At 43.0% G+C, this 17,809-nt stretch overlaps 2 protein-coding genes across 28 annotated transcripts in view; one reads left to right on the forward strand and one right to left on the reverse strand.

The window, feature by feature from the left end:
* Positions 1-16,888, reverse strand: part of CCDC169 (coiled-coil domain containing 169) — a 112,144-nt gene extending 95,256 nt beyond the window's left edge. For 12 of the 21 annotated variants that reach the window (XM_077159045.1, XM_077159044.1, XM_077159050.1 and 9 more), the window contains exons 1-2: positions 16,633-16,884; positions 15,645-15,724 (exon numbers count right to left, since the gene is read on the reverse strand). In XM_077159045.1, coding sequence (XP_077015160.1) covers positions 15,645-15,724; positions 16,633-16,715 — 163 coding nt within the window. In that variant the 5' untranslated portion in view covers positions 16,716-16,884. Of the gene's footprint in view, positions 1-2,893; positions 4,817-15,644; positions 15,725-16,093; positions 16,327-16,632 lie in introns of those variants that run through there. The other 9 variants (XM_077159061.1, XM_077159056.1, XM_077159058.1 and 6 more) reach the window with 7 other exon arrangements.
* A 93-nt stretch (positions 16,889-16,981) lies between these two features.
* LOC143681748 (olfactory receptor 1J4-like) overlaps positions 16,982-17,809 on the forward strand; it is a 28,469-nt gene continuing 27,641 nt past the window's right edge. For 5 of the 7 annotated variants that reach the window (XR_013174813.1, XR_013174810.1, XR_013174811.1 and 2 more), the window contains exon 1: positions 16,988-17,330. The gene's annotated coding sequence lies outside the window, so the exon portion shown is untranslated. Of the gene's footprint in view, positions 17,331-17,809 lie in introns of all 7 variants that reach the window. The other 2 variants (XM_077159070.1, XM_077159071.1) reach the window with 2 other exon arrangements.

Raw genomic sequence — 17,809 nt, forward strand, 5'->3', positions numbered from 1 at the left:
CAGAGTAGCTCTCAACTCTTTGAACTCCTCAAGGTTCATCCACCTTGTCATATACTTCAGGACATCATTTCATCTTATTGTTGCATAATATTCCATCATGTGTATATACCACATTATGTTTATCCACTCTTCTGTTTATGGGCACTTGGATTGTTTCCACCTCTTGGCAATTATGAAAGCTGCTATGAACATTGGTGTGAAAATCTCTATTTGTGTCACGGCTTTCAGCTCTTCTGGGTACTGATAGGTCATTGTATAACTCAAAATTTAGTTTCTTAGAGAACCACCAGACTGTCTTCCAAAACAGCAGCACCATTACACATTCCCACCAGCAGTGCATAAGTGTCCCAATTTCTCCACATCCTCTCCAACATTTGTGGTTCCCTGTTTAATAACAGCCATTCTTATAGGTGTGAGGTGGTATCTCCTGGTAGTCTTGGTCTGCATTTTCCTTTTAGTTAATGAAAATGAGCATCTCTTCATGTGTTTTTTAGCCATTTGACTTTGTTCTTCAGAAAACTGCCTATTAATATCTTAAGTCCATTTATAATTGTGCTGTTTGTTCTTTTGTTAATTGAGTTGTATGATGTATTTATGTATACAGGATATCAAACCTTTATCTGATGTGTGATTTCCAACATATTCTCCCATTGAGTTTCTTCACCTTTTTTGACAAAAGCATTTGGTTTTGAGAAGTCCCCATTTATCTATTTTTTCTTTTGTTGCTTGTGTTTCAGGTATAAAGTTTAGGAAGCTACCTCCTATTACTTAGGTCTTGAAGATGTTTCCCTATATTTTCTATGAGTTTTATGGTACTGGTTCTTATATTTGGGTCTTTGATACACTTTGAGTTAATTTTTGTATAGGGTGTAAGTTTACTTTTTTAAATTGAGAATATAACCTTTACACAAAACAGCAATAAATTTCCAAGGACATTTTAACAAGTAGTTATAGAACAGATTTTAAAGTTTGGTATGGGTTACAGTTCCACGATTTTTGTTTTATTCTTTTAGCTGCTCTAAGACACTGAAGACCAAAAAAAGATATCAATAAAATGATTCAATAGTCATATTCATTAAATCCTATCTTCTCTGTTAAATGCTTCCTTCTCTTTTTTTTTTTGTTTTTGTTTTGTGAAAAATAACATATATACAAAAAAAGCAATACATTTCAAAGTACATCACAACAATCAGTTGTAGAACAGATTTCAGTGTTTGGTATGGATTACAATTCCACAATTTTAGATTTTTACTTCTAGCTGCTCTAAGGTACTGGAGACTAAAATAAATGCCAATAGAATGATTCAGCAATCATACTCATTTGTTAAACCCTACCTTCTCTGTACAACTCCAATGTAACCTTTGATCTTTCTCCCACTCTTTAGGAGTATTTGGGCTATGCCCATTTTAACTTTTTTATGTTGGAAGGGGCTGTTGATAATATGGGATAGGGAGATGGAACTAGTCGATGTCCTGGAGAGGCTGGGCCCTCTCCATTTCAGGGTTTATCTGGTCCAGGGATCCATCGGGAGGTTGTAGGTTTCTGGAAAGTTACCCTTGTGCATGGAAACTGTGTAGAATCTTATATAATGCCCTGGGTTGTGGTTTGGGCCAACCGCTAAACTATCGGGGACCCTCTACTCCTCAGCTTCTCACTGCTTGCTAGACGACACTGCCGCACGCAGAAAAGGGGCTCGAGCCGGGGGTCTGGGTCCAAGGGGCGCGCGCAGGAGACCTCGCTGCGGGTCTAAAGGACTGGAGGCCGAGCCAATTAAGGCATGAAGCGAGGTAGCTTTATTGTTGGTAGACGCTTATGCCAGGGCCGCCAGAAGCTAAAGACCACGAGGCTTGACGAGCCCTGGATTATATACAGTTTGAGGAGAGGCAGAGTTAGGGCGTGGCCTCCAGGGGAAGGTAGCCAATCACACAGGGGGGACAGATGAGTGACTGTGACCATAGAGCAACAGTACCAGCTGCCGGCGGCGATGGGCTACGTGTCGCGCTGGGCAAGTTGTTACTGGATTCCTAGAAACAAGACTTAAAAGGAGAACTTATTTTATGCAATTACGGGGGGCTCAAACGCGCTCCCCTTTTAAAGTAAAGATATGGGATGCCACGGTAGGCTGGGTTGGTATAGCAGTGGTTCGTAGAAATATTGGTGTTGGCCACAGCTATATGCCTTTTCCCTGTCCCGGCCGTCCTGGGGACAAACATAAAAAGGCCTTTTATAAAGAGCGGCCCTAGCTCGAGGGCTTACACTTTTCCCAGGTTTGTTTCGATCAACAGAGGGAATGTCAAAGTCATCCGCCCCTGCAATTAACTGACATAAATCAACTTCGAGGGAGGGCCACCACTGTCCCATGGGATGCTTACTATCAGTTTTGGTAGCCACGATATCATCATTGGAATTCAGGATTTGCCAAGTTTGTTTTACAGGTTGGTGAGGGTTGGGAGGTTCGGCACCTGCTAAAATCCTTTTAAGATGAAGCCCACAGAATACAGCCCAGCAGCTGGGGTCCGGCTACCCTGACTGCCTGCATCACTTTGTCCTGCACAGCTATTTTAATTATTCTTTTAATTAAAGGAGAAAAACTAACAGGTTAATATTCCAATCTTTTGGGGCAATTGTTGCTAATATCACTGTCCACACTAGGGCCAGAGGACAAATGAATAAGAACCAATAGTTCATGAAACGTTAGTGATGGGGTAAACCTGTAAGCAGGAGTTCTTCTGGCTCCCGGTCTTTGGCTTTATTTGTAGAGGCTGTTGCTGGTCAGACAGAGCGTGAAGGGATCCAGAGGGGTTGCGGCTCACTTTCTGGAAAGACACAAGCAAAACCGCACCCCTGCGCTAGGAGCGGGGCGGGACCTGACCAAGTATTTGTGACTGGGTCACGCCAGTACAAAGGCTACAAACATGAGTTTGGTTTTAGAGGCGTCTGTAAAAATAGTAGTGGCTCGCGGCACAGGGGCCGACGCTGGGAAAGGGTGAAAAGGACCCGAGCTTGGCCGTAGTGGGATGTGTCTGGCTGCCTGACAGAGCTTGTGAGGAGGGTATTTGCTGGAGACCTCCCCGTGGAAGCCGAGCATTAACGCCTGCATGTCGGGATTAAATTGTAGCAGCCAGGTAAACTGCTTGTACCAGCTGAACTGCTGCTTTGATTAGTGACTGATTAGGTTGATATCTACCCAGGTTACTGGAGGCAAAACATTCATTGAAAAGGTGTAAGGCTAGTTTCGCCTGCCATGTGAGCTTCATATATTTTGTTTCTGCAAGCCTCTTGCACCCTAGAGACAAAGGAGGCGAAATCCTCGTCTGTTTTCTTAATTAACTTGGTAATTTGTTCTGGTCTGGAGGCTGAACAATTACGGAAGGCCCGCATGGCTACTTCTCGTAACTGAACCCAAAACCCATACGGGGCAGCGGTATAGACCGCTGGGTCGAAGTACCGACCGCTCCCGAGGAAAGACTCGAGAGGGATGCCGAGGCCCGGGGGCCCTCCTGGGTAATCTATTTGTCGAGCAGCCCGCTCGGCCTCTGAGTTGAAGTGCGCCTTCCAATCAACATACTGGCCTGGGGTGAGAATAGCTCTGGCTAGAGTTGTCCAATCGTGAGGTGTATTAAGCTGCGTGGACATTTCCTCTAGCAGGTGGGTCGCGTATGGACTCGCAAACCCGTCTTCCTTGACCACTTTGCGCAGTTGCTTGATTGCCTCTGCACTGTGAGGATACCAAGCAAGTGGGCGCTGCTGCGTCGGCTGGAGATTCATAGGGAAGCATCCAACCATGGGCGGCGGGAGGGGCTGCTGGGGCTCAGTAGGCCATGCCGCTGCAGCGGACTGAACAGGTGGGCTACCAGGCCAGACTGGGCCGGCGGCCGTGGCCCGGGAGTCACAAAATGATGGACGGGTCTCACAAAAAGGCGGAGGAGGGGCATAAGATGGCGGACCAGGCTCCTCCCCTGTGAGAGGAGGGGTCGAGGGAGTGTCGTTCCGCTTTTTTAACTCTGGAGGAGGCGGAAGTGGGTTGGGAGGGAGTGAGTTACGAGATGGCTCCTGGCCACTCCCTTTCGGGAGGGCGGGGTAGAGGTTCTTCCTGTGGCTTTGTTCTTTACTCGAGGAAGAAGCCGGAAGGCCGCCATTTGTATCCCTCGGGGGATCTACCTCTAGCCGATTATTAAGCTGATCGAGCAGCGACTCGGCGACCGAGTCTGACTCAGAATCGGAGCCGTCAGCCTCCACGGCCCTCGCTCGGGCCGGGCGGCCGTCTGTCGGCGGCGAGGAGCCCTGAAGGCAGGAGCGAATGGCAAGGAGAGTGGGGAGCAAACCTGGAGGGAAACGCTTACCCTCGTGCTCCATTTTGTCTGTTACTCTAGCAATTAGCTGATCATAAGTGTCTATACTCCACAGATGGCAAGTCACTAGCCATGGGTTAAAAGGAAGCAGGAGATCCCAATAAACCTGCAGCTGCTTAATAGAGACTTTACACTTATGAGCGTCTAAAAGTGCTGCTAGGGCACGGACCTGTGGTGCCTGCTGCCGAGTAATTCTGCTACCCATGTTAACCAAAAATTTAGGGAGACAACTAGCCACTCCGATCAGGGCCTAGGACTTCCTTGGGAGTTTATTTGGGTGGCTAGTGCCGAGGGCGCTTACCTTGGACGAGGTCCTAGGGTGCCGTGGGAGTTCGCCGGGTGAGGAGAGAGGGGTCCCTGTTCAGGCGCCACTTGCGGTTTGGCCCAACCGCTAGGCCCGGGGGCCCTCCTGGGTAATCTATTTGTCGAGCAGCCCGCTTGGCCTCTGAGTTGAAGTGGGTATTCTTTATGGTTGGCAGGAATGTTTTTATTGGAGTTTGGCAAATTATGATAGGTATCAATATCTTAACTGAAGCTTGCATAACAGTGACCTCCAGAGTAGCCTCTCAGTTCTATTTGAAATCTCTCATTCACTGATACCTTTTTTGTTACATTTCTTTTCCCCCTTTTGGTCAAGATGGCATTGTTGATTTCACAGTGCCAGGGCCAGACTCATCCCTGGGAGTCATCTCCCATGCAGCCAGGGAGACTTTCACCCCTGGATGTCATGTCCCACATAGGGAGGAGGGCAATGATTTCATTTGCAGAGTTGGGCTTAGAGAGAGTGAGGCCACATCTGAGCCACAGAAGAGGTCCTCTGGACGTGACTCTTAAGCATACCTATAGGTAGGCTAAGCTTCTCCACTATGTACATAAGCTTCACAAGAGCAAGCCTCAAGATCAAGGGCTAGGCCTGTTGATTTGGGTGTCCCTTAATGTTTGGCACAGTATCAAGGGATTCCCTGTTTGATATTTTTTCTCCCATCCCTTGAGGGACTTTGCCAATACTTCTTGATTATCTACTTAATATACTCTGGGATGTATCCAGGCAGTACATTAAACTATACAGGATTAAATGCCCTCATTCTTATTCTGGGCTCCCTCTGCTTGTATTGTTTTAAAAGATCTATCCAGACAGGTTGAGTTAGAGTATGTGCTACAGAAAGCCTAGGTTCTGGGCAAAATAAAACTGTCTTCCTTTGGTCTCAAAGAGTAGGTGAAGTTCTGAAATACAGTGTCTTCCTCACCCTTGTATTCTGAATTACTTTAATCCTGACCTGATTGACTTTTTTCTTATCTCTAAATACCAGGTCATGTATATATAAAACAGCCTCTCAAAATCCAGAAATAACAATTACCACTCTGGACTAAATGTGACTGTTATAAGAGCTTATAATCTAGGCCCCAGTTTTCTTGTAAGGGTTTTCTAAATGAGATCATACTATATTAGCTCTTTTGTTTCTGGCTTATTTTGCTTCATCAAATGTCCCACAGGTTCATTCAATCATTGTATGCCTCACAACTTCGTTCCTTTTTGTAGCAGCACAATGTTCAATCATATGTATATACCATTGTTCGCCAATGTACTTCTCTGTCAGGGCATCTTTCAGCTCCCTCCATCTAGTGGGCCTAGTGTGTAATGTCCAAAGTCAACAGCCCATCTACACTTTCAATTTTAGATAATTTCATTGTTCCCAAGAGAAAGATAACCAATAAACACACTCTCACCAAACGGAAAACCCAAGTCTTCCCCTAGCTCTTGTCTTTCCCCCCGTTATGTACCCCTGGTAATGCTGCAGTACTGTTGATGTTTTCCTGTTAAATACAATCCATAGCATGCCATAGCAGTTTTCCCACTATACCCCCAAATTATACAGTCTTTATACAGGATTCATACCTTTGCAGTAGTTCATGCAAAAACTCTCTTTTATTGGCTATTGATATCCAGTTCTCACATGCCCATTTATTGAAAAGACTATTTTGTTCCAGTTCAGTGGATTTGGGGACCTTGTCAAAGATCAGTTGACCATAGATTTGGTGGTCTATTTCTGCACTCTCAATTTGATTCCATTGGTCAATACTTCTATCTTTGTGCCAGTACCATGCTGTTTTGACATGGCTTCATAACAAGCTGTAAAATCAGGAACTGTTAATCCTTCTGCTTCACTTTGTTCTTTTAGTTGCTATTTTGAATGGAATTTTTTCCCTTAACTCCTCAGTTAGGGCATTGCTTGTGTATAGAAACATTACTGATTTTTGCACATTAATTTTATATCCCACCACCTTGCTGAATTTATTTCTCAAGAAGTTATGTCATAGATTTCTCAGGATGTCATCTATAAGTAATGAAAGCTTTACTTCTTCCTTTCCAATTTGGATGTCTTTTAATTCTTTTTCCTGCCTAATTGCTCTAGCTGGAACTTCTAGTACAGTGTTGAATAACAGTGGTGACAGTGGGTACACTTGTATTTTTCCTGATCTTAAGAGGTGAGGCTTTCAGTCTTTCACCATTGAGTACGATATGCCTTTTATTGTATTGAGGAAGTTTGATTGCTACCTTTCAAATTGCTTTTATCAGAAAAGGATGTTGAATTTTGTTGAATGCTTTTTCCGCATCAATTGAGATGATCATGTGACTTTTCCCTTTTGATTTGTCAATATGCTGTATTACATTGATTTATTTTGTTTTGAACCACCCTTGCATTCTTGGTACAAACTCCACTTGGCTATAGTGTATGATTCTTTTAATGTGTTGTTGGATTCAACTTGCTAGTATTTCATTGAGAATTTTTCCATTTATGTTCATTAGGGAGATTGGCCTGTAGTTTTCCTTTCTTATAGCATCTTTACCTTCTTCTGGTTTTACAGTGACAATAGCATCATAAAGTGAGTTAGGTAGTATTTCCTTTTCCTCAATTTTTTGAAAAAGTTTGAGCAGGATTGGTGTTAGTTCTTTTTGGAATGGTTGTTAAAATTCCTCTGTAAAGCCATTGGGCCCTAGGCTTTTCTTTGTGGGAAGATTTTTGATGACTGGTTGAATCTCTTTTCTTATGATTAGTTTGTTGAGATCTTCTATTTCTTTTGGAGTCAATGTAGCTTGTTTCTCAATGGTAAGGATGCCCCCCCCCCCAATTTCTGATTTGGTTTATTTGTATCCCCTCTCTTTCTTTGTCAGCCTTGTTAGTGGCTCATTGATTTTATTGATTTTCTCAAAGAACCAACTTTTAGTTTTACTGATTCTTTCTATCCTTTGTTCTCTAATTCAAGTAACTCTGCTTTAATCTTTGTCAATTCTCTTCTTTTATTTGCTTTGTGGTTAGTTTGTTGTTCTTCCTCTAGTTCCTGCAGGTGAGCAATTAAGTCCTCAATTTCTGTTTTCTCTTCTTTTTCAATATAGGCATTTAGGGCAATAAGTTTCCCTCTCAGCACTGTCTTTGCTGCATCCCATAATTTCTGATTTCATGTTCTCATTTTTATTCATCTCCAACTAGTTACCAATTTTTCTAGCAATTTCTTTTTTGAGTCGCTGGTTGTTTAAGAGTGTGTTATTTAATCTCCATATATTTGTGAAAGTTCTGGTTCTTTGGTAGTTATTGATTTCCAGCTTCATTCCATTGTGATCAGAGAAAGTGCTTTGAATAATTTCAATATTTTTAAATTTATAAAGAACTGCTTCATGCCCCAGCATGTGATCTATCCTGGAAATTTTTCCATGAACATGAGAAGAACGTATATCCTGGAGTTTTGGGGTGTAAGAATATATATATATATATATATATATATATGAATTACATATATTAATTCATTTATCAAAATTTAAGTTATCTATTTATTTGCTGATCCTCTGTCTGTTCCATCTACAGAGGAAAGTGAAATATTGAATTCTTGCACTATTATTGTTGAAGTGTCTATCACTCCCTTCAGTTTTGCCAATGTCTGTCTCATGTATTTGGAGCTCCTTGATTGGGAGAATAAACATTTATGATTGTTATTTCTTCTTGGTGAATTGTCCCTCTTATTAATATACAGTGTCCTCTGTCCCCTATGATGTGTTTACATTTAAAGTCTGTTTTATCCGATATTAGTATAGCTGTGTGCTGGTTTGAAAGGATGTATGCCCCCTAGAAAAGCCATGTTTTAATCTAAATCCCATTTTGTAAAGGCAGAATAATCCCTATTCAATTTATGTTTGAATCTGTAATTAGATCATCTCCCTGGAGATGTAACCCAATCAAGAGTGGTTGTTAAGCTGTACTAGGTGATGACATACCTCCACCCATTTGGGTGGGTCTTGAGAAGTTTCTGGAGTCCTATAAAAGAGGAAACATTTTGGAAAAGGAGGGAGATTCAGAGAGAGCAGAGCAGAATGATACAGCCATGAGAAGCAGAGTCTGCCAGCCAGGGACCTTTGGAAATGAAGAAGGAAAATGCCTCCCAGGGAGCTTCATGAAACACGAAGCTAGGAGAAGAAGCTAGCAGATGATGCCATGCTTGCCATGTGCCCTTCCAGATGAAAGAGAAACTGTGACTGTGTTCATCATGTGCCTTCTCACTTGAGAGAGAACCCCTGAAATTCATCAGCCTCCTTGAACCAAGATATCTTTTCCTGTATGCCTTAGATTGTACATTTCTGTAGACTTAATTGGGACATTTTCTTGGCCTTAGAACTGTAAACTAGCAACTCATTAAATTCCCCTTTTTAAGAGCCATTCTGTTTCTGGTATATTGCATTCCAGCAGCTAGCAAACTAGAACAAGCTATTCCTGCTTTCTTTTGGTTACAGCTTACATGGAACATTTTTTCCATTCTTTTAGTTTCAGTCTATTTGTATCCTTGAGTCTAAGATGAGTTTCTTGTAGGCAGCTACAAGAAACTGCTGGATCATATAGCTGGATCATATTTCTTAATCCATTCTGCCAATCTGTATCTTAATTTTTGAATTTATTCCATTAACATTCAAAATTATTACTGTAAAGCCATTTTGAATCCAACATCTTATCCTTTGGATTTTATTTGTCAGATCTATATGTTCTTTAACTGCTTTCTCTTTCTATTCTTTTAGTTGCCCTTACTGGTATGCTTTCAATTCTGTGCCCTCCTCTAGACCTCCCTCTCCTGTCTTTTTTTTCAGCCAGCAGAACTTCCTTCAGTATTTCTTATAGGGCATGTCTCCTGTTCACAAACTCTCTCAGCATTTGTTTGCCTGTGAAAATTTTAATCTCTACCTCAGCTTTGAAGGACAATTTGGCTGGGTACAGAATTCTTGGCTGGAATTTTTTTTTTCTTTCAGGATCTTAAATATCATACAACTGCCTTCTCACCCTCATAGTGCCAGTTGAGTAGTCTGAACTCAGTCTTATATGATTTTCCTGTATGTAGTAGATTGATTTTCTCTTTCCAATTCCAGGATTTTCTGATTCTCTCCAACATATGACAGACTAATTAGTATGTATCTTGGAGTAGACCTACTTGGATTTATTCTATTTGGGTTCTTTAGGCTTCCTTGATTTGCATATTTATATACTTTATAAGGATTGGGAAGTTTTCCCCCATTATATCCTCAACTACTCTTCCTAGTCCTGTACTTTTCTCCTTCTGGGACACAAGTGATTCTTATATTTGTGTGCTTTGTTTTGTCCATCATTTCCCTGGGGTCCAATTAAAATTTTTCCATCTTTTTTGCCATTTGTTCTTTTGGGCATTCAAAATCAATTGTCCCATCCACTAGTTTGCTTATTTTTTCTTCTACCTCTTCAAATCTGCTGTTTTGTATCTCTAGCATATTTTTTATTTGGTGTCAGCATCTTTAATCTCTGTGATCTCTGTTATTTTTGCATTTATTCTTTCAAATTCTCCTTTATGCTCTTCTAGTATCTTCTTGATCTCCTTTATGTCAATAACCAACACATTAAGTTTATTTAGTAAAGTTGTCTGAACATCTTTGATTAGTTGTTCCAAAGTCTGTGCTCCTCTGGTGTTTTAATTTGGTCATCAGGCTGGGCTCTATTTGTCTGGATTTTCATATGCTTCCTGATTTTGTTGCCTTCAAGGCATGTAGTTATCTTGATAGGATTACTTTGGAAGTTGATTTCTTTTTCTTTTTGGAAATTGATTTCTTTTATTATCTAAAGCTTTATATTTGTCTGACAGGCATGTGGCAGGATGCAGGGCATGGGGCAGGACACAGTGGCACAGTGGTTGGTGGCAGTCCAGGGCTAGGTGTGGGGTGTGGGTACTATGCTGATGCCCAGGAGTGTGGGGTGTAGTGCATGGGGTTGTGGGGGAGGGGCAGCATGGGGGCAATGGGGGCAGGGTGCAGGTCAAGCAGGCCTTGGAGCACAGGGTCAAGGTGGGCCACGGGGGACATGGAGGCCCTGGCGGACAAGGGATGTGGGTACACAAGTGAGTTGGTGGCAGGGGCTGGGGGTTCTTGGGTGGGGTGGGTGGGGCACAGAGGGGGCAGGGCAAGGTCATGCTCATGCAAGGGGGATAAGTCGGGCTGGGCCAGGGGTGAGCACCTGCCTGGGTTGTGGCCCTGAGGCAGGGATACACGGGTCCCTGGGGGACTTTGGGCACTTGGGGGCAGGGCTTGGGTGTATGGGGTGCTGAGGAGTGTCATTGGTCAGGAGTTGGGGCACGTGGGTGTGAAGCACTCAAGGGGTGCTGCTTGGCTTACTTCCTAGTCCCACCTCCCTGTCCCTGCACTCCTGAGGGCTCTGGGCCTCCATCTGGAAAGGGGCATGTTAGGCTGTTTGCACTAGCTAGCCAGTCTCCAGCTCTTGCATCTCAATTCCTCAGCTTTTGCAACCAGGGCCTCCCTATGTGGTGGAGAAGACTCTTCTCAGGTCACTTGCACCTGGAATCACTGTCCTGGTCATTTTTCTGTCACCTCTCTAGCTTAGCTATTTCTTGGAGCAGGGGTGAATGTGACCTACCCTATTCCACCATCTTTTTGAAGCCCTGCATTTAGTCTTTTAGTTACCATCACTGAAGAGCTTCACCTTCATTCTTTGCACTGCTCCAAAACACCATGTCTTTTCCTTTCAACCTGAAGAACTCCTTTCAGTGATTCTTACAGGGCAGGAATCTCTCTCGCTTCTGCTTATCTGTGAATATTTTAAAGTCCTTCTCATTTCTGAAGGACCGTTTCTGGACAAATAATTTTTGGCTGGCAACTTTTCTCTTTCAGTACCTTAACGTATAATACCACTGTCTTCTCAGCTGTATGGTGTCTGATGATAAATTGGCACATCTTTTTTTTTTTTTTCCTTTTTTAAAATGTAATTTTATTGAGATATATATTTACATATCGATAATTCATCGAAATTGTACAATCAGTGGTTCACAGTATCATCAGATAGCTGTGCATTTGTCATCACAATAGATTTTTGAACATTTCATTACTCAAAAAGAGTAAAAAAGAACCAAAACATTCCATAATATCCTCTATCATTTATTTATTTTTGTCTTTTTTTAAAAAAACTCACCTGTCCATACATTGCTTAAAGGGAATGTTAGTCACAAGGTTTTCACAATCACAAGGACAGACCTTAAAAGCATTACCATTATTCAATAATTTGCAAGAATCAAGGCTATTGTATTACAGTTCAACAGTTTCAGGTATTTCCCTCTAGCTACTCCAATACACCAAAAACTAGAAAAGGGATATCTGTATACTGATAAGAATAACCTCCAAAATGACCTCTCCACTCTGTGTGAAATCTCTCAGTCACTGAAACTTTTAGTTTCATTTCTCTCCCCGCTTTGGGCCAAGAAAGCTTTCTCAGTCCCTCAATTGGCACTTAATCTTACTGAGGATCCCTTGTTTGCGACAAATGGCATTTCTTTTGTTGCTTTCAGAATTCCCTCTTTTCCTTTGGCATTTGACATTCTGATTAGTATGTGTCTCAGAGTAGGTCAATTAAATTTTACTCTGAAGTATGCTGTTTATTTATAAATAAACATAATAATGTTTATTTATTATATAAATAAACATGTATATTTAAATGTTTGGTAAGAGTTGGAAATTTTTCAGCCATTATTTCCTCAAATATTCTTTCTGCCCCTTTTCCCTCTCTTCTCCTTCTGGCACACTTATAACAAGCATGTTTGTGCACTTTATGCTGTCACTCAATTACCTGAGACACTGCTCACTTTTTTCTGTTCTTGTCGGTATCTTTTCTTCTGTGTTAAATTTTTTATTACAAAAATTTTTTTCATTAGAGAAGTTGTGGGTTTACAGAACAATCAAGTATAAATTCAGGATTCCCTTACACCACCCCACCACCAACACACATGTGCATTGGTGTGGAAAATTTGTTACAATTGATAACTTTGTTTGCAATTCCACTTTTTTTTAACAGTAGTTACAATTGATGAAAGCTTATTAAGGTGGTACAAAAACTATTGTCTGTAGTTTACATAGGGGCATTTTCCCCCATATTCCTGATCTATTATTTCTTTTTCATGCATGTTTTTATTACTCATCTGTCCATACACTGGATGAAAGGAGCATCAGTCACAAGGTTTCCACAATCACACAGTCACATGATATAAGCTATATAGTTATGCAATCATTATCAAGGACCAAGGCTACTGGATTACAGTTCAACAATTTCAGGTATTTCCTTCTGGCTATTGTAGTACACTAGAAACTAAAAAGAAATATCTTTATAATGAATCAGCAATCATAATAATTTGTTAAATCCTAATTTCTCAGTTGCCCCTCCTCCTTCTCATTTAGTCATTTTCTCAATCTTCAGGGCTATCTGGGCAATGGTCATTTAAAAATCTTCATGCTGCAAAGGGGTATCAACCTTATGAGGTAGAGGAGTGACCCTCGTCAATGTTCTTGGAGAGGCTGGGTCCTCTGGGTGTCAGGGCTTATCTGGCACAGGAACTACCTGGAGGTCTTAAGTTTCTGAAGAAATAAACTAAGTGAAACTTTCATAGAGTCTTAGATAGAGCCCAGGGTATTCTGTAGGGTTTTCAGAAGTACTGTTGGTTGGGGCTTGGGATACTGTGGCAATTTGCAATCTCTGGCTGAAGCTGAATGTATGATTTTGACTCTACTATTACTTAGTTCATGGATGCTTTGTTTTGCCTGTTTAAATCAGATGTTGTAAGCCTCTAGTGTATTTTTAATACCCATTATTGTGCCTCTCATGCCTATAATTTATGATTTTTAATCTAAGGATTTAAAACTAAATCATTATTTTTGCTCACACATTGTCTTCTTAATATCCTTTTGCTCTATACCTACCATTAGCTTATTTCTATCCATATTTTCCTTCATCTCCTTGAAATGATTAAGGAAATTTGTTTAAACTTTGATTAGTTGTTCCAAATTCTGTGTTTCCTCTGAATTTTTATTTGTTTCCTTGACTGAATTCAGATTTTCCTGGCTTCCTTTGTTTCTTTCTATGGTGCTCTCCAACCCAGCTTTAACAGACCATTGGTTACTTATGAAAAGTGGCATTTTATTTCTCATACTGCTACTGCTTTTGTGTTCATGGCTCTCGCAGTAGGGGAAGACAGAAGTTTCGCTGAGTTGAGGCACCTAAGCCCACCTCCATGCCCCTACTGTCCTTCACCACTGAGGCCAAGCAAGGCACCCTGGAAAGGCTCTTTATGCTCTCACCCTGCCTGGGTTCCCACCCCTGAGTTTCCATTTCTCTTAGTGCAGAACTCACTAATATCACTTTTCATGGGAATATTTTAGTTTCTTTGACTTTCTCCTTTGGTAGTTTCTGAATCTCTTTAGGGCAGGGAAAGAGCAGGTATTCTACCTCCATATTCAAAATAGTGACATATGCCAGGCTGTCAGTCAATATTTATGGGACTAATTATCTTCTATCTACTACAGATTTTAAAGGTCTGATGGAGTATACATATATACAGCCATTTCCCCAATACACAGCCTAATCAAAATTTAGATAAAGATTTTAAAGTTATACTCCAAATTCAGAAGTTAAGATCTGAAGTGGATGGGGACACCAAATCAATAGCCAAGCCCCCAATCTTGGGGTTTGTTCATATGAAATTTATCCCCACAAAGGACAGGCTAAGCCTACTTACAATTAAGCCTAAGAGTCACTCCCAGAGCACCTCCTTTGTTGTTCAGATGTGGCCTCTCTCTCTGTCTCTGTCTCTCTCTCTCTCTCTCAGCCAACACAGAAAGTAAACTCACTGCCCTCTGCCTCTCTACATGGGACATGACTCCCAGGGGTGTAAATGTGAAACAGAAATCCTAGAATGTGCTGGGACTCAGCATCAAGGGATTGAGAAAACCTCCTCAACCAAAAGGAAGAAGAGAGAAATGAGACAAAATAAAGTGTCAGTGGCTGAGAGATTTCAAACAGAGTCGAGAGATTATCCTGGAGGTTATTCTTATGCGTTATATAGATATCCCCTTTTTAGTTTAAGGTGTATTGGAGAGACTGGAGGGAATTGCCTGAAACTGTAGAGCTGTGTTCCAGTAGTCATGTTTTTGAAGATAATTGTATAATGATATAGCTTTCGCAATGTGTCTGTGTGATTATGAAAACCTTGTGTCTGATGCTCCTTTTATCTACAGTATGGACAGATGAGTAAAAGAATATGGATTAAAATAAATAAATAATAGGGGAACAAAGGTTAAAATATACTGGGTAGATGGAAATACTAGTGGTCAATGAGGGGGGGGGTAAGGGATCTGATACGTATGAGTTTTTCTTTTTTGTTATTTCTTTTTCTGGAGTGATGCAAATGTTCTAAAAAATGATTGTGGTGATGAATATACTACTATGTGATGATATTATGAGCCATTGATCGTACACCATGTATGGAATGTTTATATGTTAAGCATTTTCATGTTTGTATGTTGTTTTGGTTTGTCAATTAAAAAAAATTAAAAAGTAAAATTTTTTTAAAAAAGAAAGAATTAGAGCTTAGATTATAAGCCCTTACAACAACAACAACAAAAAAGATCTGAAGTATATAACTTAGGTTAAATAGAAAACTTGTGATGTTTTATTATGTATTAAGGAATTAACATATTGCTGTTTTGTAACAAAATTTTGACAATTGATGAAAGTTTAACATTTGTAAGGGAAAAGAATAATATAAAAGTTTGACATTCTGAAATGTCAGCTTTAAAGCATTTAAAATAAGTTATTATTAGTGCCACCAAAGAGCAATACTGAAATTCTGGTACTACTAATCAACATATGTGATTCAATACACTATAGGCATCTTAGCAAAATAAAAAAGGATTATATGATATGCCCATATGTACACAATCCACATATATACCTTCATTGTCAGCACTGAGACTGGCTTCCAGTTCTGTCATCTTGTGTCTTATTTCAAGCATTGAGAGCTGCACTATATCCCTGTGATTAAAAATGTTTTACATTATAATTCAGGTTATAAATAACATGACAAGAATAATACCTGTCACTACTTCAGAAACAATCTGTTGTGAAACATCAGTTATTGAAGACAGGGGTGACAATTAGGAAGTAGGCAAATGAAAACTTCTGATTAGCCAGTACCAGAAGGCTAATTTGGGCATCAGATATGCAGTTAAGCTCACAAGAAAGTGTCAAGGGTCCCAAGCAACCATCAGAAACCCTTTGGTGCTAGTTTAAATATGACGCCAGAGAAGCTGGTTATCTGGTGGCTCAGCCCTCATCAAAGTAGGAGCAGCAAGACTAAGGCAGCGGGAGAGAGGGCAATGGGGGAGAGGACAGTGGCGCTACCTGGGGGTCATCACATAGCAGGACCACAAGGGCAGAATCACCCCTCTGCGTATCTCCGCCTGCCCTTAGGTTCGGCACCACGGCCACCGCTGCGGGAGCCGCGACCCCGGGAGCTGCCCCGCCGCTGGAGCAGGCACAGGGGGAGGGGATACTAAGCCTCGACCAGGCGCGTTGCTGAGGTAACCGGCCTCCCGCATTAGCCTGCCCGGGTCCCACGCCCTGAGCGGCGGCTGGGTTTGCTCTCGGGCAGGACTGCCTTGCGCCCCCTGCGTCCTCGGGAGACCCAGAACCGCGCGCAGGTGCTTGGCTGAGCAGGAGACTGAGAAGTCCACAGGCAATTCCAGGGGGGCTTGCAGCGGCCCAAGCCGGGGGCCCAAGGACTTAACGGGACGCGCCAACACGGGTGGGCACCGTTTTTACCATGTCTCCATTTCCGAAGCTCTTCTCAGGGGAGGAGGGAAGATGCTTCCTCCGGGGACCCCCTCAAAACCCCTCTCCAGGCCCGGCCGCCCCCTCCTAACCCTAACCGTCGCGCTCACTTCTTGTGGATCTCCTCCAGCAGCTCCAGCTTCAGGCGGTCGGTGCTCACGTCCTCGAAGCCCTCGCCCCTTACTTCCCCCATCGCGTAGCTCCGCGAGTCCCGCGTTCCACTTACGCACCTGGCACACCTGGTGCACCTGGCACCTGCGAGCCCGGGCCCTGCGGGACGGCTGGCGCTGGGCAGCCCCAGTGACAACGAGGCCGGTAGCCATGGCGAGCTGACTCACAGTGGGGGGGGGGGGGGGCCGGCGCCCCTGCGTGGGGCCACGCGGTGACGCCAGAGGGGAGGGGCCCGGGAGACAGGGTTACGTAGTGATGTCAGAGAGGAGGGAGGGGTCACACTGTGATGTCAGAAGGTTAAGGGGAGAGGCCTGGAGCAGTGGTGAGGACCGGGTCACACAGTGATGTGGCGAGGGTCCGGGGTCCAGGTAAGGGCCTGGCCGAGGGGTGCGTCTCGGCTCCACCACCAGGGCTGCGCGTGTCCCTGGCCGGGAGGCCCTGGCCAGGTGGCTGAGGGGCAGCCTGGGAAGCGGCCCGGCCTCGCGGACAGCGCCGGACTTGAGGCTTGTTCTGGGACTTGCAGGGGCACAGTCCCAGGTCCTGAGGACCCCGCTGTAACGCCGCCTCGCCCCCACCCATCCTGAGCTAACGGCACAGCTACTCTAGACACCTACAGGAGATGCTCGCCCAGATAAAAGTGTGTAGAAAGCATGTTTACTTAATACTTGTTTCATTTTGTTGCAGCATACCAACGTAGTTTTGGAAAACAATTTTTGGAAAAATATTAGAAAACTCAGGACCTGAAGCTGCAGTGATTACCATTTATCCGAAATAAACCTTAGCGTGGTGGTAGGAGGGGTGCTAAAGCTAAGGGAAGTCAGTAGAAAGGGGGTCTGAAGGCCAGAGACGGGGTAAACAGGGTATCAGGGAGCGTCTTAGTGCAGCAACAGCTGGCAAGTGGTGTACTGGCAATGGACCACTCCGCAGGCGGCAGGGAATTTCAAGCATTTTGAGAAATCAGTTGAGCTGTTAACCGAGGCCTCTAACGTGCAAGGCCTCGTAGAGGATCATAACTGTGCTCCCTGCTTTCACTGTCCCCAGCGGGTCTCCTCCTATGCGCTGCACCGTTCCCCCCCCACCCCACCCCCCCCAAGTTCCTTTCCTGTAGACTTTCAA

Source organism: Tamandua tetradactyla, chromosome 4 (assembly GCF_023851605.1).
Source record: "Tamandua tetradactyla isolate mTamTet1 chromosome 4, mTamTet1.pri, whole genome shotgun sequence".
NCBI lineage: Eukaryota > Metazoa > Chordata > Mammalia > Pilosa > Myrmecophagidae > Tamandua > Tamandua tetradactyla.